The 23,609-nt window shown below is 43.4% G+C and overlaps 2 protein-coding genes across 6 annotated transcripts in view; one reads left to right on the top strand and one right to left on the bottom strand.

The window, feature by feature from the left end:
* Positions 1 to 51: 51 nt before the first annotated feature.
* On the top strand, positions 52 to 10,240 carry MRPL35 (mitochondrial ribosomal protein L35). Of its 4 annotated transcripts, none has more exons than XM_072636948.1 (5): positions 417 to 476; positions 804 to 1,035; positions 3,122 to 3,311; positions 6,253 to 6,397; positions 9,907 to 10,240. In XM_072636948.1, the coding sequence occupies exons 2-5, from the start codon at positions 990 to 992 to the stop codon at positions 10,093 to 10,095; spliced, it is 570 nt and encodes a 189-aa protein (XP_072493049.1). In that variant the 5' UTR covers positions 417 to 476; positions 804 to 989; the 3' UTR covers positions 10,096 to 10,240. The 4 variants fall into 4 exon arrangements, with proteins under 4 accessions (XP_072493051.1, XP_072493049.1, XP_072493050.1 ...); XM_072636949.1 differs by having other exon boundaries at positions 421 to 476; positions 804 to 1,022; XM_072636950.1 differs by lacking the exon at positions 804 to 1,035 and having other exon boundaries at positions 52 to 476.
* A 6,551-nt stretch (positions 10,241 to 16,791) lies between these two features.
* REEP1 (receptor accessory protein 1) overlaps positions 16,792 to 23,609 on the bottom strand; it is a 139,589-nt gene continuing 132,771 nt past the window's right edge. The window contains exon 7 of one of the 2 annotated variants that reach the window (XM_072636947.1): positions 16,792 to 17,566. In XM_072636947.1, the coding sequence (XP_072493048.1) occupies positions 17,556 to 17,566 (11 nt within the window). In that variant the 3' untranslated portion in view covers positions 16,792 to 17,555. The remainder of the gene's footprint in view (positions 17,567 to 23,609) is intronic. The other variant, XM_072636946.1, reaches the window with a different exon arrangement.

Raw genomic sequence — 23,609 nt, 5'->3', positions numbered from 1 at the left:
CAGAGCCGCGAAGTCTCGGAGCGAGGTTTGAACCCAGACCCATATTCATGCGGGTGGATGACGTCATCTCTGCTACACGAGTTGGAGGAGGGGCGTCAGCTCCAGCGGGCAGTCAGCGCATGGCTTCCTGGAGAACTTAAGGGGATTGTGTTACGGCAGGAAGCGTCCGGATCCTGGCGGGGGAGCTTCCCGCCCGGGGCACTCGCGCGGGATCCAGGACTGCTGAAGGCTCTTCTGCTTCCAAATCCTGTTTCCTAGCTGCTGCAGGAGGGGGCGGGGCTGCGTGGCCCCCTAGGGCCTCTCCTTCGCCTTTACTGTCCTTCACTCCTCTCCCCGCCCCCGCTTCCGGTAGCACAGGCCCCGCCCCCTCACCTCCCCCGCCTTCGCCCCGCCCCCGGGGATTTTGGCCCTAAGTGGCCTCCGTAGGTGCAGCGAGAAGATGGCGGCGTCCGCTTTGGCGGCCCGGGCCGCCGCAGGTTAGTGAGAAGCCCCGGGCTCCGGGGCGGGAGCACCCTGCGGGGCGCGGTGGGAGCGGACAGGGCGGGCTGGGTTCCCTGCAGTCACCCCGCTTCTCCAGGGCCCGTTCCCCCGCCCCACTGCCATCCTGACGGAGCGGAGCCGGGTCCTCTACCCCACTCCGCATGCGCACTTTGCTCTAGCCCAGTCTCCTTCCCCCTCCCCCCACGTTGTTAGAGGGGGGCGGGGGAAAGGGAGAGGAGGAGGAAGCGTGACTTTGGCTTCCGTGGGACGAGCGCACCTGCTCGGAAAAAAAGGAAGTGCCATTGGAGGTTCTCGTTTTACAGATGGAGAAACTGAGGCTAGGGAGACACAAAGCGTCTTCTAGTCAGCAAGCAACCGCGAAGCGCCTACTGTGTGCACGGCACAGCCATAGGTCTTCCCCGGGACCCCCGACTCCGAGCCAGCTAATGTAGAAGCCAGACCCGGGGGATGTGGCCACGTGGTTGTGCGGAGGGCAGGGGGGATGGAGGATGACGTCGAGGTGTGCGCCCACGTGGTGGGACGTGCGTCCCGAAGGTTCGAGCCAGAAACCAGCTGCTGCACCAGATTTAGAAATCGATAAGCCCCTATTTCTTAGATGATTATAGATTTAGACCTCGGAAATCATTGAACCCCACCCTCTCATTTTTCAGACCAGGAAACCAAGGCACAGAGAGTTTAGGGGACTTCCCCAGGGTCACACAGGTATTAAGCATCTGAGGTGACGTTTGAACCCGAGGCCTGACTCCAAGCCCACAGTTCTGTCTACTTCAGAACCTGGTTCTCTGTCTTCCTTTCTGTCTCAGCTAAAATCCCACCTTCTGGGAGAAGCCTTTCCCCTCCTCCCTTAATGCTAGTGCCTTCCCTTTGTGTATTATTCCCCCTTATCCTATGGGTACCTCATACCTACTTGTTTGCATGTTTTCTCCCCACTAGATGAAGCTTCTTGAGAGCAGGGACTGTTTTTGCCCTTTTTTAATCCCTGAGCACTTAGGAATGCCTAGCACACAGTAGGTGCTCAGTAAAAGCCTACATTCTTCCTTCCTCGGCTCCATCCTACCTTTCTAGGCTGATAATACATCACTCCCTTCCTGCCCTGTACAGCCCGTGCAAAGCGGCCTTCTTGCTGTCCCGCATACTGACATTCCAGTCTCTGTAACTTTGAATAGACTGTCCCCTGTACCTGGAGCATGCTCTCTCCTCATCTTCACATTCTAGACTCCTTAGCTTCCTTCAAAGCCCACCTCCTTGTATTTACTTTATTCGTACTTATCCATGTACATCGTTTCCCCAAGTAGAATGGAAGCTTTTTGAGGGGAGGGACAGTTTCCCTTTTTTCTTTGTCACTTTTATTTCTGGCACACTGCAGGTTTGTGATAAATGCTTTTTGGTTAATTGGGAGAATAATTCAGCAAAATAAACCAAGCCATTGGCCACATGTGACAACAGATGACTCATTCCACCCATCTTAGCACCCATCATCTGACATGGTGATTGGCCTCCATACTAACTGCAGAGGAATACCCTTCAATGGTTATGTGAATTGTCCATGGTCTTCCTAAGTTTCTCCTGATTCTTTATATTCATCATCTCTTGGATACTCTGCATACAGCATGTTATTCCTAACGTCTCCAGGTAGTGGAGACCCACTCTGCTCACAGTTCTTTGCAAGCATAAATGTGTGGGAGGACAGTACCTCCCCCCCAGGGTTGTAGTGTAGATGAGGTGAGGTGTTAGCTGTGCAGGCTTTGTTAACTTTAAAGTGCTCTAGAAATGCCAGCTCATGTGATTATCTCTGGCCTCTCTCTTTGAGCTCCCTGAGAGAGGTGTCCACCATGGTAGTGCTGGTGTGTTCGGTCTGGTGAGGGCCCTTGGGGTGCCATTCCAGATGGTTTTCCAGATTAAGTCACACGCAGTTCCATCAACAAAGCTCTGGTGTCCTTAGTCACTCCAACCACATCCTCTCCAAGTTTGTTAATCAGGTCAGTGGGATAGCCTGAGCTTTGAATCCGTATTTATCTTATTTGGCACTTTGGAGCTTTCTGTCACATGGTTGTTGGCAGTTTGCATTTCTTCCTTTGAAAACTTCCCAATTCAGAGGGCAGCGAGGTGATATAAAGACAAACTGGTCCAGAGCTGGAGCTTTCCAAAAGTGGAGTGAGCCATCCCATGAAGCAGTGGGTTTTGTCACTGAGGGGCACAGTGGATGGAACACCGGGCCTGGAGGAAAGAGGACCTGAGTTCAAATTAGGCCTCTAAAGCTTACTAGTGGTATGACCCTGGACAAGCTACTTCACCCCAATTGCCTGCAAAAAAATCAAAAAGAAAGAAAACTGCTTGTTCATGTCCTTGGATCACTTGTCTTTTGGGGAATGTTGTATTAATTCTCCAGGGTATGTTGTAAGCTGGTTGAGGCTAGTGATCATGCATCATACATTTTCTGTATCCTTCACTCTACTAAGTGACCATAGTAAGAACTCAGGAAATGTTTGATGATTGTTTGGTTAATGATGTTTGATTAATGCTTTTTTGCAACACTTGGCAATTTTGAGCCACTGTTTAATATAAATACCTTTCATAGTATTGTCTTGGGGATCACTTCTCTGTCTTTCTCTGTTCACAGGAATCATTCGACCCCTCAGTATTTTGGTTTCATCAGCCCTCCAAAACTGCTCCAACTCTATGCGTCTGGTTTCCACGCTGTACAGACAACCTTTCAGGCATTTTCAAACACCGCTTGTTTCTCCTGCTGCCAAACTAGTCCCACCTGTTCGAAGTCTGGGGTGCGGGCACCCTTCAGCAGTCCTTAATAGGTACAGTCTATTTCAGGAAACATCAATTAGTTAAGCAATAACTAAATCAGACAAATAAAATTGTAAAAGAAAAGATAATTTTAAAAAGTAATGGTTAACAGGTAATGATTTTCTCTATTACTACCTGTGTTGTATTATTTTAGGCCTTTTCTTACTGCATATGGAAATGGGAAGATGGCAGCCAACGAACAAGGATGACCACCCCAGTACCAGGGCAAAAGTTGTAGAATGCAAGGGCCAGTTTTCTAAGTGCAGGAGCTTGTAACACGCATTGTGTACCCTTCAGCACTGGTGGTAAAAATGGAGGGTTTGCTAGGCCAGCATGTATATGTTTTACACATCACAAAATAGTGATAGAGTCTCTTCTCCAACATCCCTGATAGTGGGTTATTTAACCTCTAGGGAAAGTCTCCAGTGATGGAGTAAAAGCTTATAGTCTTCCTTCTTTGGCTCCATCCTACCTTTCTAGGCAGATTATACATCACTCCCCTTCATACACTGTGCAGTCTGGCCAAACTTCCTTCTTACTGTCTCTCATACATGACATGCAGTCTCTGTAACTTTGAATAGACCATCCCCTGTACCTGGAACGTATTCTCTCCTCATCTCCACATTTAGGAATCCATGCCTTTTTTCCCCTGTCCTAGACAAACCGGTCTACTTTTACACAGCTCTAATTTTTAGGACATTTTTCTTGTCATCCAGCCATAATCTGCCTCTCTGTCACTTCCTCCCACTGTTCCTAGTACTTCCCTCTGGGGTTGAGCAGAGCAAGGCTTGTCCCCATCCACATGGGATGAAGATAGCTGTCACATCCTTGTTTCATTAAGCTTTCTCTTCTCTGGGCTAAATATCCCCAGCTTCTTTACCTGATATTCTGTGTTGTGGTGTCTAGTCCTCTTTGACCACCCTCCTTTGGATGCATTCCAGTTTGTCATTGTTCCCCAGAAGAGGGAGCCCATAACTAAGAGCAGCCCCGCAGGGACAGTCTGACCAGCCCAGACTACAACAAGGGAAGGAATCAACAAGCATGTATTAAGTGCCTGCTGTGTGCCAGGCACTGTCCTGGGTGCTGGGGATAGAAAGACAGAGATGGAGGAGTTGCCTCCTCAAATCTGGCCCGTTGTGCTCTCTTGCTGAGCCTCCCTCTGCTCACAGCCCCTTTTCCCAGGAGCTGCTTTTTCATTCACACATCCTTCACCCCTGAGTGGGTCATTTTGTGAGCCCTATTAAATTGCCTCTTTTTATATATTCTAGCCTGACTTTCATACATGTTACCTGTCTCCCTCCTTGTTTTGTTATGCCTTCAACCAAGGCATTAATAAAAAAATATGGAACACTTGAGGGTCCAGAATAGATCCCAGGGCATTCAGCTAGAGAGCTGCCTCAAGTGGACATCCATCCATTAATGACTCCTTGGGTCATTCTATCTCACCTGCATCCAACCAGTTCCAACTCTATTATCTAGCCTGGATTATCTCCATCTTGTTCACAAGAATTCACGAAAAATAATTTTTCAGATGCTTTCTTGAAAATCAGGTTTCTTTTGCCAAAGCATTTCCTTGTGCCAGTCTAATAACCCTGTCAAAGAAAGTGAGGTTAGTCTGGCACCTTGTTTGAGTGTTTATTTGTTGTTTTTTTAACCAGTTCATTTCTTTGGATGCTGATTTTGAGGGATTATTGCTTCTCTTTCTTCACTGCTCACACTCTGTCCCTTTCATAATACAGTCTAGAATTTTGCCAGGAATTGAAGCCAGGGTCTGTAGGATGAAGGCTCCACTCTCTTCCTTTTATTAAAAATCCAGCTCTAGATCTCTGGCTCTCTCTAGCTCTGCACAATTTTTCATGAACAAGGAGCTCAAGATTCTCTCCCTTAACTTGGTTTCAACTCCTTGTTAGTCCTTTTTTTTTCTTTCCTTCTGGTTCTAAAGATCATTTTCCTTAATACAGAAAAACCATAACAAAAAAAGTTGAGCAGTTCTGCCTGAACAGTGACCCTGGGCCGTTTTGGACCTTCCACTTAAATGAAGGGAGCTTCAAAAAATCTCTTTGTTTTAAGTATTTTTTGTGGTTCATCTTTCATGGCCTGCCTTTGTCTCTGTCTTCTGTAAGTGTTTTATTAAAAGTTAGTAAGTTGGTGAGTTTGCTGAACAGCAGCCTTGCACTCTTTGAAGAGTTCTTTCATCCTTGTATCTAAGAATTCTATTTTTAAGAACTTTCCAGCCTTCTTAGCCTTCCAGTCCTATTTGACTTTTTCTGAACCCTGTGAGATACATACCCAAAATCTAACATGCGTGTTATTCCCAATTTTCCTCTTCTTTTCTATCAAGTGCTCTTAGGATGAGGTGATTATTTCCTCAAAAAGTTCCTGTCATTTTTTTACTTACATGACTGTTTCCACATTCCTAATCAGAGTCAAGTCTAGAAGGACAACATCCCTTCTCAGCTCCTTTGCCTTTTGAAGAATGCAGTTATTAAGGCAAGTCAGAAAATAAGTCGTATCTCTGCTGTTGGTAGAGTACACACCTATGTATCTGTATGGGTGAAGACCCCTACTATAGCCATCTCAACGTTGGTGCCAGGTTTGTGATCCCTCCTGGGAATAGTAAGAACCATTGTCTGTTGATCTAGGATAAGGGCTCATTCTGGTTGGAACAACAGAAGAGATCCTTCAGTCCATCCATTATCATTTTCCCCTTGCTTTGAATGGTGCCCACTGGGGATTACAGGACTCAGGAACTTAAAGAAAGCTCCTCTGGTTCATCCAGCCCCTTCATTTTACAGACAAGAATAAAAAAAGCCAGAAGTTCACTTTCATGTCGATTTCCTGTGCTGTTTGACTGATTTCTTGGTGCAAAATAAAACATTTGCTCATCTTGTCATTTAGAATGCTGGTGCAGTCAGCCTTCGATGAACTTTTCTGTTTTCTTTAATCACTCAGTGTCGCCCCTTTGCTTCCAACCCTCCTACAACCGCCAGTCAGAACTTTAACGTACTGTAGTTTGAGAAAAGGAAAACGGAAATCAGTGAAAGCTGTGCTCTTCAGGTTTCTGCGCCTACACTGTGGTCTCTGGGTGAGGAAAAAGGTGAGTGTTCCCCTTGTACTGTGTGGGAGCGGCATGCTCAGGCCATGTCCTCTCCATATGCTGGTCTTAGCAAAAGGAGTCTTGTCTCTCTGCTCATAGGCCTGTGATTTAGAGTGTGGAGGACCTAGGAGGCCATCAGGCCCAACAGATGAGGAAATGGAGGCTAACTCAGGGGAGGGCACTTGCCTAAGATTCCACAGAGGTGAGATTTGAACCCAGGACCTCAGATCCAAGCCAGGGCTTTTGTACTGGACTTTCTACTGGCAACAAGGCTGGATAATGTTTATGTTATCTTCTGTAGAGACCCAGCACTTAATTCCTCTTGAGTCTGGCCATTCTTTTAGTCGTCTGGCCTTGCAGACATGTTTAATAAATGTTGGCTGTATGCAGAGCACAGTGCCAGGCACTGCAGATAAGTGTTTTAGAGAAAACTTGGGCCTTGTCTTACTTGGGTCTTTACCAGCTGGTACAGTGGTTAGGCACAAGCCCGTAGAGCTGTCCTGGCATGGTGCTCCTGCCCTCTGTAGCCCTGGCCACAGCCTTCCCTGTGACTGTAAGTGAATCATTGATCCCAGACCCATCTGGGCTGGTCAGGGGATGGCAAATGTACAGAGGCTGTGGCCACGGGGTCCTACAGGGAGCAGTATTGATGCGAATTGTTCCATGGGTGCAGACCTGTATTTAAAGCACATTTCTGACTTCATAGTTTATGTCATGAAGGGACTTTAGCAGGGGACCTTGCAGATGGGCAGGGTTTATGTGTACACACAGACACACACACACATACACACGCAGACACACATGCACATACACACACACACACACACACACACACACACACACACACACACACACACACACACACACACACACCCTATCTAGGTTGCTTTTAAAACTGAGGGCCTTTTTCAAACCTTGTTTTGAAGTATAAAATGAGCACAGTGATGAGTCTATAAGAATATCTGTGGCTGGGGTGGCACTGCCTGAAGCCCTGGCTGCCTGCTGGGGAGGCCAAGGCTTCAGGACCACATGAGCTCAGGCATCATGAGCTGTTCTGGGCAAGCACAGGGGCCCACACTACATGTGGCATCGCATGGTGAGCCCTTGATCAGGGGATTGGCTGCCAGGTGACCTATGAAGGGGCAGTCCAGCCCAGGCCAGAAGGTCCAGCCAGTTAAAGCTTCGCTGCTAATGCATGAGGGCCTAGGCCCTGCCAAGGAGCACTTGAGCAAGAGAGGAGACCCTTCAGCTTCCACAGCTACCATGAAGCAGCCTCCCGTCCTCCTTCAGCACCCCATTTCTTGTCCCTGTATCTGGACTATGGTTCTCTTTCCCTTCTCCCCTGAAGGGCCCCTCCTGCAGGGGTCTCTCCTGCTGCTGCTTGGTGTGTTTGATTTTCTTGGAATGATCCTGTTTATAGGTACCCACCCATATCTCCATGCATATGTGGTATTATTCCATGAGAAACCTCTAAAGCAGCCCCTTTTGTTGTCCTTGTACCGCTGGCATGCCACCTGTGTAGGCTCTTAGCACACATTTGTGGGATTGAATGAAAACTACAAAGCAGTGTATAAATGTGAACTCAATAATTACTACTTAACTTGATTCTCCTCCTTGATGACCTCTGTATTTATAGTGAGACTGGATTTAAGAAGCCATCTCTTTGTATAAAAGTCCAGATTTAGAAAGCTGATTTCCCCTTACTGCTGTAGGATTCTTTACAGAAGGATTTGCCATAGGGTTGATTCATGTAAACACCAAACTTTTTTGAGTATTGTAGTCAAAATATTTAATTCATGCACCTCCTGTCAGGAACCTCAGGTACAAAAGCTTGTATAAAGTGATGCAAAACTTGGCCCACTTATTTTCCTTGTTATTTAGTATAAAAGTTCCTAGAACTCAGACAGTGACCCAGCATCAGGCAAGGTTTGAGGGCAGTAGACTTCCCCCTTTGGGGCCAGTGTCACTGCCCAACACAGAACACTTCAAGAGGTATTGAATATACTTGTCTGAATTTGGAGAAAACAGCCAGGTTTGGGATGGTGGCTTTGGACAGGTTTGCTGTCCCTCCCTCTTGAGTCTTGGCTTCACCATGTGGATTCCACAGCTTCTCAGGCTGAGTGTTGAGTTCCAATATAATTATTTGTAAGTGGTCAGATGACCCCTCTTTGGGTTGATGGATGCTGAAGCCCCTTCCATATGACGCAGCTGAGCGCTTATTCTGAGCTTCATGGTGGTCAGCTTGTGTGCAGGGAAGGGAAGCATTGACCCTGGTGGTCTCCAGTTTTGACCAAAGTAAATTTGGATCCATGTCCTTGCTCTTCACATACTGGAGCAGCTGATAAAACAGTAAGAACTTGGCAAAACCACCTTGAAATTTCAGTTTTGATTTCCCTTTTACCACTTGGAAGTTAAGCTACGTTTTCTTATAAAGATCATTTGGCCAACAGGAAGGACTCCCCAGCTGTTGGAAAACTGCAGAGATGAAGCAGAAATTCTTGGGGTCCGTGCAGGCAGCACCCTTTCATGTCATTATCCTGTTGCTTGTTTCCTGGTCTCTTGGTTTGATTCTACCTCCATTTCCCTTTCCTTCACCCTCTGACCCTCACCTGTAACCCAGCCAAGCCAACAGCGTTTCCTAGTGTTATTAGACCATGTCTCATGCTTGTAGAGGAGCTATCATTTTAGGAAAAGAAATTATGTTAGGTTTGGTTTTTTCATGTCAATGAACATTTGTTAAGATCATACTATGTGCCAGGTCCTGTATGAAGCCAGGAAACTCAGAAAACAACAGCTGCCCTAAGGAGCTTAGGTATTATGCTGGAAAGTCACTCCCCTTTAAAGGCAAATTGAGAGAAGATGTTCTTCTAAACAGCATTCACCTCAAAAGATGGTATTTTAAAGCTCTGAATAAGAGAAACCAGGGGAGTTGAGGAAGTGTTACATTTAGGACTCTTTAATACAAAATGTTCCCCAAATTGAGTGTTAAACTATCTGTTACCTGGCATTCTGTTACCCTGAGGGCTCAATTCATTGTCATCTCCTCTATGATTCACCCAGTGTGGCACATGTAAGTCACAAGCAGGGATGCGGAGATACTTCAGGATTCCCAAATGTCTGCTGAATCATCACAGGGACTCACTGGGCTAGTTAGTACTGAGTAGAGTGGCCTGTCTTCTCTTCCCGGAGCTGTCTGTGATCCATGGCAGCTTTTACAGGAACTCTCCCCATTCTCTGACCCAGGCCAGAAGGGGCGCCCTGTGATTACTGTTAGTCAGTTGTATGTTTGGGGGCTGTGCATGTTCCTAAGAGTTAAGAAGAAGCCGATGAGAAGTAAAGAATGAAGCCCAGACAGGAAGCCTAGAAAGAAAAGGTGGCGTGATGGCAGCCTGGTTCTCCCTGTTACTTCTCTAGTAACTTCCCTTCACCACATGGAAGCAGCTTAATGAGCATGGACTTGTAGATCATAGGGAGTCCATTTAAATGCCTTTGTCACTTTGTCTCAACAGGCCGGTTATAAGAAGAGATTGTGGAAAAAGAAGCCTGCGCGGAAAAGACGCCTCCGGCAGCAGGTGTTCTGCAACAAAACCCAAAGCAAACTGCTCGACAAAATGACCACGTCTTTCTGGAAGAGGCGGAACTGGTACGTCGATGACCCCTTCCAGAAATACCATAACCGCACCAACCTCCAGGTGTAGACCTGTAGCCACAGGACATTTGGGAAAGAATGCAGGTGATTCTCGTTGTGTGTAGATCTTTATATCTCCGTACAAAGATGAATAAGGCAAATGGCTTAAATGGCAACAGTACCAAATGCCAGAATAAATCAGACTTGATAACAAATGCTTGTGTATTCATTGTATCGGACTTTGTGGGGAGAAAGGCAACTTTAGCAAAATGTGATCTATATTAAATTCATGTGGTGTGTTCACTGGCTTGTTCTTGTTAACACCAGAACATCATGTTTTTTTCTTTCCTTCAGCAGTCATTTATCAAGGGTCTACTAAGTGCCAGGTACTGAGGGTTCAAAGACAGTACGAAAAGGCTGTGCCTTCCCTGGGCTCAGATGCTTACAAGAGGAAACAACAGAAAATTAAATACAAAATATATGTAGATAGGCTTGCTATAGAAGGTAGCCTTTGAGCTGAGCTCTGAGGGAAGCTAAGAGAGGAAGAGGAAGGAGGGAGAACATTCCAGACCTAGGGCACAACTTGGGCAAAGGCACGGAGAGAGGAGATGAGATATTCGGCTCACGGAATGGGAATGTGATGTAGAGTTGTGATGTAGAACACCTGCAGAGTGATGTGCAGGAAGCCTAGAAAGACAGGGTTTAAAAGGCCATGTGGTCACCTTTATTTTTTCCAGACCAAGAAACTAAGGTTTTGCTGTAAATGTGATTTTGTTCATTCAGAATAAGAGGGAGGGGGCGACACTTGGATTATGGAGGCTGAATCTTAAGATCTCATTAAAGACCAGTAGGGCATCTGATGAGCTGGGGAAGCTCCATCTGTGGCACAAAAACCTTGTAATTTTGAATAAACAATATTGACTTTAATCTATTTTACTAGTTTTTTGTCTGTCTTCACTGGACAGGTTACGGAAGCAGAAAGGTGTGAAAGAAACAGCTATTTGAATAGCTTTTTCCATTACCATTTAGAGATTGGAGCACATTTTTAAGAAAAAAGTTTTCTGAGTTTAATGCCATTTATCCATTTTCATTTTCTCATTCTTATATTTATTAGAACTCATTTCTCATTTTCCCAGTGATTTAGTGTACATTAGGGAGAGTGTGGAGGAATAACACATAGTCATGGCAAGTTTGGGGCAGGTCCCTAGCAGACCCCTAACATACTTGCTGACTGAGTGGGAATGTCCTTTGCAAGATTGGTGGGAAGGAGCTGTGCTTGTTTGGGGAGCCCTTTAAAAAATGTTGCTGATAATGGCAGGAGGTGGGAAGGGATCTCCTTATCACACAGGAACAGAGCTGAGTGGAAAGGCCTTAGGGGAGTCACCGTTGCTATAAGGGTAAGGTGAGAACCAAGACTGTGGAAGGTTAGGCTGGGACACACAAGTCCTTCAAACTAAGGGTTACACAGTGAAAAGTGGAAGGAAGCTTTGGCTTCCTCTCTTCCCCATCCAGGAGATTAAGTGTAATTGGATGTGTCATTGAACAGTGAAGATGGGTCAGATGCTTTAAACTGGGACTAGTCAAGATTTGAGGCATGGTGGTTGGGCCAGATGGATGGATGGGCATTCCAGTGCCTGGTTTCTCCCACTTCTGAGTAAACACCAGGCCACAATTTCCCATGTCTTCTCTGCTGTATTTTCTCACCTCTGACCTCCCTCCTCTGCTAAGGAGGTAGTCAAGACCAGTCCAGGAAGAGGAAGAACATATAAGTGTCATTGTCTGCTGTTTCAAACCTTGAAAAAAGGAGTTTTGATAAGAAAGATTTTGAAAGTACCTTTATTTTGCATTTGATTCAGTAAAAAGATGAGGCAGAAAATTGCCAGTGAAAGCCACTGTTATCTAGGGCAGTGGTCTCCAAAGAGGGGTGCATGAATGATAAGCCATCAGGGTATTGACCAGCCAATGGGAAGATGCGTTGTGTCCCACTCTCCCCACAATGGCTAATCATGGAGTATGTCTCCAGTGCAGTCCTATCACCCTAACTCATTAGTGCCCAATGTTCTTCCCCTGTTATGTCCCCTTTCACCACTAGAGAAGACCCTGTTTCAAGCTCCTAACTTCCCCTCACACACCAGGTGTCAGATGCTTGGTGCCATTATAAAAACTTGACCCAGCTCCCCAACTCACTCTCCCTTCTCTGCCAGCTCTGTGCTCCAAGGAAATAGCTGCCGAGTATATCACCCCCCTGGGTTTCATTTTCATTGGGAGAGATTAAATTTCCAGCATTAAAATTCCCGTTTGGCTAGCTAAATGGATCTAATTGAATAATTAATAATTATCAGTTGTGCTTTATAGAACTGTGATTTCTAAAAAGTGAAATGATCATGCTTATTAACTCATTCGGGCTTGTCACAGTGCAAACACCCACCTGTCAATGTAAAGAGCTGGGGAATGATCATGAAAATCTTCAGCTTGACACATTTCTTGGTTATCTTGAGGCAGAGTGCTTAATGGTTGTTGAACTAGAGATGAAAAAAAGACAAGTGTTCCACATTGGCTGATCTTTTCTATCATAGCAGCTGACTCTGGGGCATATGCTCCCTAATAGATAAAAATAATCACAAACCATCCCTTCAAGTAAAGGGAGCATTTTAATAATGAGTGAGCAAGGAACGGCTTTTCAAAAGAAGCTCATGCTAGAGTGAGACCTTTTTTGAAACTGGATATTTGGAAATGTTTCATCACTATGAGATTTTACTGTGGAAAACGTGTGTTATCTGTAAGACCTCATCTCTGCACATTTAAACCTAGAGACAGACTTTTCTAACCTGTTTTAAAATCTTCCAAATGAAGAATTTCAGTGGATTTTTCAACCCATTTGTTAAAAATACAAAAATTGAACAACTTCCAATAAGATTGCACAGTAGACTGTCGTCAGGGAAAATGTAAGTTTACTAGCCAAATTTTCAAGAAAAACCTTTGTATAATTGTTGTTCAGTTGTGTCAGACTCTTCGTGACCCCGTTTGGTGTTTTCTTGGCAAAGATACCAAAGTGGTTTGCTATTTCCCTCTCCAGATCATTTTACAGATGAGGAAACATAGGCAGACCAGGAAAGTGATTTTCCTGGGGTCACACAGCTAGTGTCTGAGGGCAGATTTAAACTCATCTTCCTGACCTGAGGCCCAGTGCTCTTTCCACTACGGTGCCACCCAGCTGCCCAATAATTATTAGTAGATGAAAAAAATAAAGTTTAGAAACATAGCCAAGAATACTGTCCTATTTGTATTTATGTGTTTTTCAGAGGAAATTAAATGTGGCTTATACTACCCAGTAAAACCGAGTCATGTAGTTAGAGCTTGAAGGAAACTTATAGGCCAGGGAGTCCAGTTTCCTCATTCTACACAGGTGACTTGTCCAAGATCACGTAGCCAGGAAGTATCTGAGACCAGATTTGAACTCAGCTCTTTCTAATTCCAAGACTGGCACACTCTATCCACTACATTACCTAGTACAAATAGTTTTTGGTCACTGGGTAATTCAATTTTTTAATGACTACAGCCTTCAGGATGTCTTAGATTTCCATCTGTAGGGCATTTGAGTACTTAAATACATTTGGGTAGTGACTTTAAAAAAAATGATAAACGAAGAATGATATTATGATGATTTTAATTATTCAATTTAATGATGATTTTTAAAATGATAAAACTTGAACCTTGCAAGTAGCTAGGTGGTGCCATAATGTATAGAGCACTGGGCTTGAAATCAGAAAGAAATTATCTTCTTGTGTTCAAATCTGGTCTCAGACACTTACTAGTTGTGGTTTTCAGTTGTGTCCAATTTTTTGTGACCCCTTTTGGGGTTTTCTTGACAAAGATATTGGAGTGGTTTGCCATTTACAGATGAGCAAATATATAAAACATTTATTTCCTCCCTTTCATCTGTTTATCTGCCTCTTTCTAAATGTCAAATCAAGACTCCTTTTCCTTTGGCATTTGGTGTTATTTGGTTTTCCAAGCACTTTTCCATGTCACCTCATTTTCTCCATAGGGTCACCCTCATGAAGAAGAGGAAGGAATGGGGCAAAGGAATCATTTTGTAAGCCATTACAAAGGTGCTGTAACCCATTTTTAGAGATGACAAATTCTACATTAAGCCACTCAGCTACTTGGTGGCCAAACTTTGGTCTTTTGACCCTTTCCCACCCTCCAGATACATCAGAGGAGAAAAAAATCAACTGTCCCTCATGCCCACCATGAAAAAAGACCTTTTTTTTTTTTTAAAAGAAAAGGTTAAGACTTTATTTATTCAAGATGAAGATATCAAGCGAGAAGTAAAACAAAACAGCAGAACTTTTGCCTTTGGAATACTGTCACTGACAATGCTCCCGAGTGTTTGGTGTACTACTGTTCTATAACAGATTTTTCTATGCTGATTACAAGAAGTCAACTATCATCATAAGCACAGTTATGATCTTTAATCTATCAGCTGTTTCTCTGAGTGTGAATTGTGAGAGCATGAAGAGTGAATGTCCTTTGCCATTTCAAACACTGTGCTAGGTAGAGAGCGGTGGTTACCTGAAGCTAAGACGGAAACAAACCCATATAGACCACAGCTGGGTTGACCAGCATTCTATCACAAAGACAAGGACACTTTACAATGTATAAACACACATTTCAAAGACCAGCTGATGCCAGCTGGTGGCTTAATTGAAGCCAGGAAGAGGCTGTGCTAATCTGCCTCTCCCATTTTATAAGGATTAGACCACTGCCCCTCCCCACCCCCACCCCCCCCCACCAAATAATACATGTGCCCAAGGGCTATGAAAAAATATAAGTCAATACATAACCATTACAGACCTCTGAGCTAGCATTATGTAAACAACCTGTGTCTGTAATTAAGTAAATGAAAAACATTGTCTTATTTGTGGACAGAGCACACCACTAAGCGTACATTTGGAGGCATTCACATTTCATGTCAGTCTATACACAAATACACAGCTTGTTAGATAAATACACATTTTGCCAGAGATATGAAAACTTCTCAGTTGTACAGTGAATGTCTGAGAGAGAAAAACCAACTCCCATGTTAACACTTGAAGGAAAATTGAAATAGTCAAGTTTACATTAAGACAGCAGCTTGGACACCTTTTCTTATTTTTACTTAGAATGACTAGTAATACAGCATATCTGAGAGTTCTTCAAACTTTTTTTTTTTTTGGCATAATTGAGTGCAAATTTGTCAGCTTCTACTTGTCAAAATTTCCTGTTGCATAATTGTGAGGAAAAAAAAAGCTTGCTCACAATAGGAGTTTAATTTCTGCTAAATTTTTTTTTTTGTTTTCAGATTTTTTTTTTGCAAAAGAAAAAAATTGCATAACTTAAGCATGCAAGCTGGGCTCCTCAAAGTTTTTTCTGGGCACATTCAATGATTCTGAGTATTTTCTAATTGCTAGCTAAAAGGTAAATATCTTTCTAAACCATAAAGAGTATCTATTAAATAACCTGTTTGGTGCATTTGAGGGAAATCACATTTCTTTTTTAATAACATGTGGAAGTATTGTGACAAGGGGAAAATACTTAGCCTTCCTTTTAAAAAAAACAATAGGGCTCAGGGTTTTCTCTTAACTCGTTTAGACGTGTTTTTTTTAATTTTTTAAGGATGCTATGAAATCACTTGTAAAAGACCCAAGGGACAGACACTGGCAGGCAATTTCAAGGACAAACATATTTCTGAGCCTGCTGAAATCCAGCTGGTTCACCATCCCCCTAGACCCCCTGCTGCACCTTAACTATGTTAAAAATGGAACAATCTTTAATAGAGCCTGGTTATATACTTCAGTTGACAGCAAGTCTTATGTGGTACATAGTAGTAACACGTGTTTTCTAGCCTATGGGACAGATTAAGGGCCAACACAGTCCAAGCAAAGGGATTGATTAACTGCATGCAGAATACACGTACATTTCAAAAGCACAAATACTCAATATAGCTTCTCCCTCTTCTTTTCTAATCTAGAGATGAAAATACTATCCTAACACTTAGACTAAAATGAAATCTAACCCAGATTCTCCTTTTTGGAAAAAAAATACTAGGCTCTCAATTCTACATGGTGAATCTGAACTTCACTCCTTTCCCATGGGGTGAGTTCATAAATTCATGAGAAATGTCTCTTGAAAGCTACCATGCACAGATGAGAGCAATATTTAAATTCAGTGGAAAGCCATAATCATGTTTTCTAGGACCAAATTTTGCCACCAAAACTCTTCCCAAATCTTTCCTGCTCCCGTTATCACAGATAATTGCAAACATGTCTAGGATACACTGGAAAACTTCTCTTTAAAAGTCAAAAATACGATTCTAGCTTCTTTTCACCCGATGGTGATTTCATGAGCTTTGTGACACAAAAACTCCCATCTCTGTCTGGTGAGAATGGTTTTAGCATGGGTCGGTGCAGGGAAGGTGATGGGGAATCCTTCTATGACCTAGAACTTTTCGTTGGCTAAGCTCATTCTCTCTGTGAGTCCACCTAACATCCCTGCGAGGTAGGTGCATGGTCACTTCCCCAGAAAGCTTTGCAAAGTGAAGGGTTCTGCCTGTGGTCACGTCAAGAGCAATTGTCAAAGTCCTACCCCGGAATCCAATGCAGAGACCATGCCTCTTTTCACTTTCCTCATTGCACGGTATTCAGCTCACTGTTACATCTCAGGGGGACATCTGGGAAATCCAAGGCTCACTACGAATGGAAAAGAAAAACTTTCCAGAGAGGGGTGACCACCAGATCTCTCTTTATTCCATAACTCTATTTTTTCTGTCCTCACTCGTGTGGTGAAATACTTGCCAGACACCCACTTGAGCTGTACCTGGAAGCTTTAACAAATTCTGTACAGGAACAAGAATTTAGTGGGTTTGTTGTTTTAAAAAAAAACCAAACTTTTTTTCATTCAGTCTCTTTACATAACTGTGAACCATTGTTGGTTCCTGTAAGTCTATTTATTTTAACCAAAAATACCATAAAATATAATAAAGTACATGATGATTCAAAGTAATCTTATCAAGGGGGGATATTTTGTCTTAATTGCTATCATTTGCATTTATGGGAATAAAAACTAGGTAAACAACTGATAAATTACAAACTTATACCCGAAACATTTCTGTATTTCTGAAACAGTAGAGATGACTTCTGCAGTGAAGTTTTCTCTCAAGTTAATGACTACTGGGCTGTGAATACTCCCAACCTCAGGGACTTAGAGGTCATTCCCTGCTATTCCACCTTTAGCCCCTTCTCCCATGAAAAAAGAGGAAGAGGGGAGAGAAAGAGAAAGAGAGAGAGAGAGAGAGAGAGAAGGCCATGACTACAATGCTGCTCACTCAAAGCACACCGAGGTCCCAGATTTCTATGTTATTAAGTGAATAGCTCTTTAAGGCAGAGAAGAGGCGTGCTGTGGATCCTGGTGCTGTTGGCTCATCTCACTCACATGGTTTCAGTGGCAGGGGATGAGGTACATTTCTTCCTGAATCGAGATCTAAGGATCCTAGGCGGTGCCTGTTGGGAAGACCAAACAATGTCATTAATTAAATTGATCAAGATTATGAAATGGTTTTGCATACTGGTGGAGGAAATTTCTACACCATGGAGATCCCTCCATATAGGAAACTGAAGATCCAGATGAGTAATAACCAAAGGAATGAAATGCAACATGGCGGAGCAGATAGAGAGAAGGCTGGCCTCAGAACTAGGAAGTCCTGAGTTCAAATTCCATCTCTGACACATTCTGGCTATATGATCCTGAGCAAATCACCAAGCAACTCTCCAGCATTTAAGAGTGGCTGGACTGTGTCTGTGAAGGAAGTCTTTACACAGGGAAGTTCCTTGTTTTGATGAAACTGTAGTTCCAGACTCCCCCAAAATAAAAAATAAATGGTATTTCCAAGGGAAAGATGCTCCTGACCCACCATCTATGCGTCACAGGATTAAAGTTACCTTTCAACTTCTATAGGAACCAAAGACATGCATTTGTGGGGTGTCTGGCTAGACATCGTAGAATCTCAGAGTTGGAAGGGTCGTCATGCATGGGTCATCATGCATGGGTCATCTGGTCCAACTTACAAATGAACAATAATAATGACAGCTAGCTTTCACACGGTTCTTTAAGGCTTGCTGAATGCTTTTCATATCATGTTGTATTTGATTCTTATAACAACCTTGGGTGGTGGGTGTTGTTTTTGCCCCCCTTTTTTACAGATGGGGAAACTGAGGCAGACAGCGGTTAAGCAACCTGCCCAGAGTCACACAGCTGGTAAGTATCTGAGGCTGGATTTTCAACTCTGGTCTTCCAGCCTGCAGATCTAGAGTCTATGACATTCTCAGTCAGTGGTGGCCATCCACCCTCTGCTTCAAGATAACCTGTGAGGAGGAGCCCACCATGGTGAGGCTGGGCTCTAATTGTCAGGAAGCATGTCAAATGGAACTCTGCCCCTTGGTAATTTCTACCCATGGTTACTGCTGGTTCTGCCCTTTGGGGACTAAACAGAACAAGGATCTTCTCTTGCTCATGACGACCTTCAAATACATGATGAAAACTTCTCCAGGTTACGTCCCCAACAGTCCTTTCAACTGATCTTTACATAGCAAGGACTCAGGCCCTTCACCATCCTGTTTGCTGTCCAGCTATCAATGTCCTTTCTAAACCATAGTGTCCAGAATGGAATCTAGTATCCTACATGGGGTCTACCCAGGGCATAGGGCAGGCGGCTCTCATCTCTTAATAACCAATAACAACAACAAACACCTAACACTTATATAGTATTTACTATGTGCTAGGCACTGTGCTAAATGTTTTACAATTATCTGTCTTAATCCTTACAGCTCTGGAGTCCCCATTTTATAGATGAGGAAACTGAGGTTAAGTGGGTTAAATGAAGATTGGCTGATATGTTTATGACCACAGAACAGAAGCAATCTCATTCTCGATGAGAACCTCGCCAGTATGGAAAGAAGCTGATTTTACTGGAAGGACCTTCATCCTCTGCATGGAGTTCTGCCACACCATCCCAAAGTCATTTATAAATTCAAGTCAGGGGATGTAAAGCAAGACAGATTTTTTTTTTTCACTTTTGTCTTTGGGTTAGTGTCACAAGAGCCAGGATGGCATCTTGCCTTACAGAATATGTGCCCTCAGGGAAAGAAAGTGTGTCCTTTCTATGGGGTGTACTTCATGTCTCCACTACCAGGTAAGCCCAGACTCTCCCTGCCCTCAAATGGTCCCTCCCCAGGGTCACCAGTTACCAGGTCCCTTTCTACACGGAGGTGTTGGCTGATGTTCCAAGAAGTGGGGCAAGAATGAAGGCAAGAAAGGGCAAATAGGAAGAATTCAGAGAAACTTGGGAAGGCTTGGATGAACAGATGTGTGCGTTCATCCTTCATTGCCAAAGAAGACCATGCCATCAGAGAAATAATGACATGAATTGCACTTGACTTTGTTTTGAGTGAGGGAGGGCTGTGCAGGTCACCAGCCTCACTTCTCCTCCAGAGCCATCTGAATCCAGTGACCAGATATTCATCAGGATGACTGGAGATGACCCAGGATGAGGCAATTAGGGTTAAGTGACTTGCCCAAGGTCACACAGCTAGTGAGTGTCAAGTGTCTGAGGTAAGATTTGAACTTAGGTCTTCCTGACTCCTGCACTGGTGCTCTATCCACTGCACCACCTATCTGCCCTGGATGAACAGATACAGAACAAAAGAAGCAGATCCAGGAGAACAACTGACCTGATCACCACAATGCATTTATCAAGTGCCTACTGTGTGTGCCAAGCACAGAGATCTAACACCAAGGAATGAAACAATTCCAACTCAATCTGAAACACTTTGGAACCCTGATCAATGCAATTCATGAATCCAAAAGACTGATGAAGCAATTGACCACCTCCTCTCAGCAGAGAGGTGATCAACCCTAGGTGTGAAATGAGCCATTTTGAGACAGCTCAACTCTACTATTACAAGGGTGAGCTCCACGGGAGAGAGGACAAGAATGAATTAATAGGAAGTCACAGATGCAAAAGAAAAGAACATCAGTATGACACAAGAAATACACCTAAGAAAATGGGAGATAAACAAATTGGACAATTTTATCACCAAAATCCTAACTGTAATGTAAACTTTTTTAAAAATAAACTACGTAACAGAAGTTTTCAGTATCACACACAATCCTCTTTTTTGCTTGTGTACTTGAATATTTGCATTTGTTGGTGTTTAAGTTTGTAATTAAAAAATTTTTTATAGGACAGCAGAACTAAACAGGAACCCGTGTTTCAGGGTCATCTGAGGTGGTGTACTGGATAGAGCACTGGGCCTGGAGTCAGGAAGACTCTTCTTTCTGAGTGCAAATCCAGCCTTAGAGACTAACTGTGTGACCCTGGGCAAGTCACTTAACTGCTTGCCTCAGTTTCCTCATCTATAAAATGGCAAAGCACTTTAGTATCTCTGCCAAGAAAACCCCACTGCTGAGAACACAACTGAAAAATGACTGAACAATGAGGACCTAATAGTCATGAGCAAAGGTTCGTGAGTTAAATTCCAGACTTTCTGACCCCTGCCCTTCCCTGCCAAAAATCCCCAACTTTGGCGCATCCCCCAGAGGAGGCAGGGGAGGCTGTCATGGAAGAAGACAAGGGGGAAGGGGGTCTCAGAAGTAAGGACTGATGCCCCTTCCAGCTTCATAGATCATTTATCATTTTTGCTGATATCTTTGTTTCTACAGCAGCTTAATTTCCAAATATATCCTCCCTCCCCTACCCAACAAGACATCCCTTGAAGCAAAAAAGAGAGAAAAGCAATGGTTTAGCAAAACACATATCTCTCAAGCCTGATGGTGAGAATCGATTTCCTCTTGAATGACAGTGGCCATTTCTGTCCACCAAGGGAGGTAGTGTAGTAGAATGGTTAGGGGGTTCATGAAGACCTTGTCTCATGTGACCAGAGGCAGGTGACCTTGCTTTTCTCTGAGCCTCAGTTTCCTCATCTTTACATTGATAAAATCTACAGAGGTGTCCAGGCGGCTCAGATGAGAATATATATGTGTACACACATGTACATATGTAATACATGCACATATACACGCACATGTGTGTATATAACAGTGTGTGTATATGTGCATATATATATGTATACACATACATACACATCTTTGCAAAATTTAAAGTAATAGATATGCATTTGTTGAATGGGACTCCCGGGGCAGAACATGAAGTTACCGTAATGTCTGTAGGCATCAGCCCCTTGTAAAACTTTGAGTAAATGGCAGATCCACAGAAGGGAAAAGGAGTTTCCATACTGGGATCTGGGTTCAAGTTCTGCTTCCTATTAGCTGGGTGGCCATTTTTTGAGGTCTTACCTCTCAGAGCCCAGAGGCCACTCTCTAGGACAATAAGTTATACATACATGGCATATCCACAGTAGGGAAAAGGAATTTCCAAACTGGGAGTTCCCCACATTGCAAAAATCAAAAGTCTGGCTCCTCCCTCAAAAACCAAACAAACAAACCAAACAAAAACCAATGACCTGTCTCCAAAAAGTGGAAATGCATCTTCTGCCTGAACACTTCCTAGGATACAAAACTCTTTAGAAAAACCTCTTTAGAAAACCCATTCTCAGCAATGTTTTCCCCTAACTAATGAAATCACAGGTCTAGGTCTTCCCCCCAACCCCCACCATTTTATTTTATTTTTTTGAAGTATAGCCATATGAGAGCAGTTAATACATTAACCTTCAATGAAGGGAAGAACGAGGTCCACTCAAGTAATACATGATGCCTGTGACACCTAACTGAAAACATATTTTCCCTTGACTTTTTAAAGGGCAAAACCACTGGTTGTGTTGAGTACAATCCCAAGTGCCTATCTTCAGCACCCATCAGGAGTCAGAACGGAGCAGAAAAACTCATCTGGCAATTTTGTTATTAAACTATCATACTCAGGTTTTCAAACAAGACATGCTTCAGCACCAGGCTGTTACATCAGAATGAGATCCATTTTAGCTAATTGCCTTAAGACTAGAAACAGTAAAATGTGGATGCTTCAAGGCCTCTCATTATCAGCAACTCTCAAACCCTCTCTTGCTTACTTCAGCTAAGAGGGGCTGTGATCCTGCTGCCCTTTGGAGACTACTTCCCAAGGAGGAGCCCCAGCTTCACTGTAGGTAAGAGTATGGGACTTGGAGGTCAAAGGATCTGGGTTCTAATCCTAGCTCAGACACTTAACGACTTGCAAGACCCTGGGCAAGTCGTTTCAACTCTCCAGGTCTAAGCTTTAATTTTTCATCCCTAAAACCAGTGATAATAATGGGGCAGGTAGGTGGTACAGTGGGTAGAATATGTAGCCTGAAGTCAGGAGGACTCATCTTCCTGAGTTCATATCTGGTCTCAGACATTTATTAGCTGCGTGACCTGGGGCAAGTCACTTAATTGTTTGCCTCAGTTTCCTTATCTGTAAAATGAGCTGGAGAAGCAAATGGCAAACCATTCCAGTATCTCTGCAAAGAAAACCCCAAATGGGGTCACAAAGAATCTGATACAACTGAAAAATGGTTGAAGATCAATAATAACAGCAATAATATTAACAATAATAATCCTCACAGGACTTGTTGTGAGGTCAAACAAACAAAAGGAGACACATGTGGAAGGTTCATGGGAAAGAGCTCTGGGTTTGGAGTCAGAGGGCCTGGGATTAAATCTCTGTCCTGCCATTTACCAAGGTGTGATCTTAGGTAAGTGACATGCTATCTGCCTGACTCTAGGCACTTACTTTACCCAGTGGATTTAAATACTAAATAGTAATTGTTTGTCTTTTACCCAGGAACTCGGAGGGTCTTTTCCTCCCAGTTTGATTTTTTTCTTATTAAAAGGCACAACCCTTAAGTAACTATTTAAACATTGAATGAAGTATATTTCACTCAAAGTGAGAATGCTATAAGACCTTAGCCTGAAAGGGCCAGGGTCTCCCATTGCATCCTGGCCCATCTCCAGTTGTCCTGATGAATATCAGGCCACTGCACCCAGATGGCTCAGGAAAAGAAAGTGAGGTTGGTGACCTTGCACAGCCTCCCCTCACTCAAAACAAAGTCAACTGCAAGTCATGTCATCATCTTGATGTCATGGTCCTCTTTGAGAATGTCAACAACCACAAAGTGTGGGGATTGGTCTATACCAGCTGTCTGCAGCATTACCCCCCTACACACCCTTTCAGGGGATTTGAACTATTTTCATAATAATAATGACATTTGCCTGTTAAAATACTCCTCCCTTTTCCAACTACATATCTGTGTGAGGTCAGATTTTTTTCTTATACTTCAACCAAAAGAACACATCACAACAGATGGAATGCAGAAACAGCTAAGAGACTCCAGCTATCTTCTGCCTGACATTAAAGAGATTTGCAAAAAATACGTAAAACAATGCCACTTTTCTCCCTAAATTTTGTTTTGGAAAATAAAGTTATTTTTCATAAGGCTATTTATTTGTTAGCATGTAATAAATTTAATAATATTTTAAAATGAATAAATGGATATCTTAAAAATTTATCAACTTTAA

Source organism: Notamacropus eugenii, chromosome 1, assembly GCF_028372415.1.
Source record: "Notamacropus eugenii isolate mMacEug1 chromosome 1, mMacEug1.pri_v2, whole genome shotgun sequence".
In the NCBI taxonomy this organism is placed as follows: domain Eukaryota; kingdom Metazoa; phylum Chordata; class Mammalia; order Diprotodontia; family Macropodidae; genus Notamacropus; species Notamacropus eugenii.
Note: the sequence above shows the minus strand (reverse complement) of the source record. Positions and strands in the feature narration are given on the sequence as shown.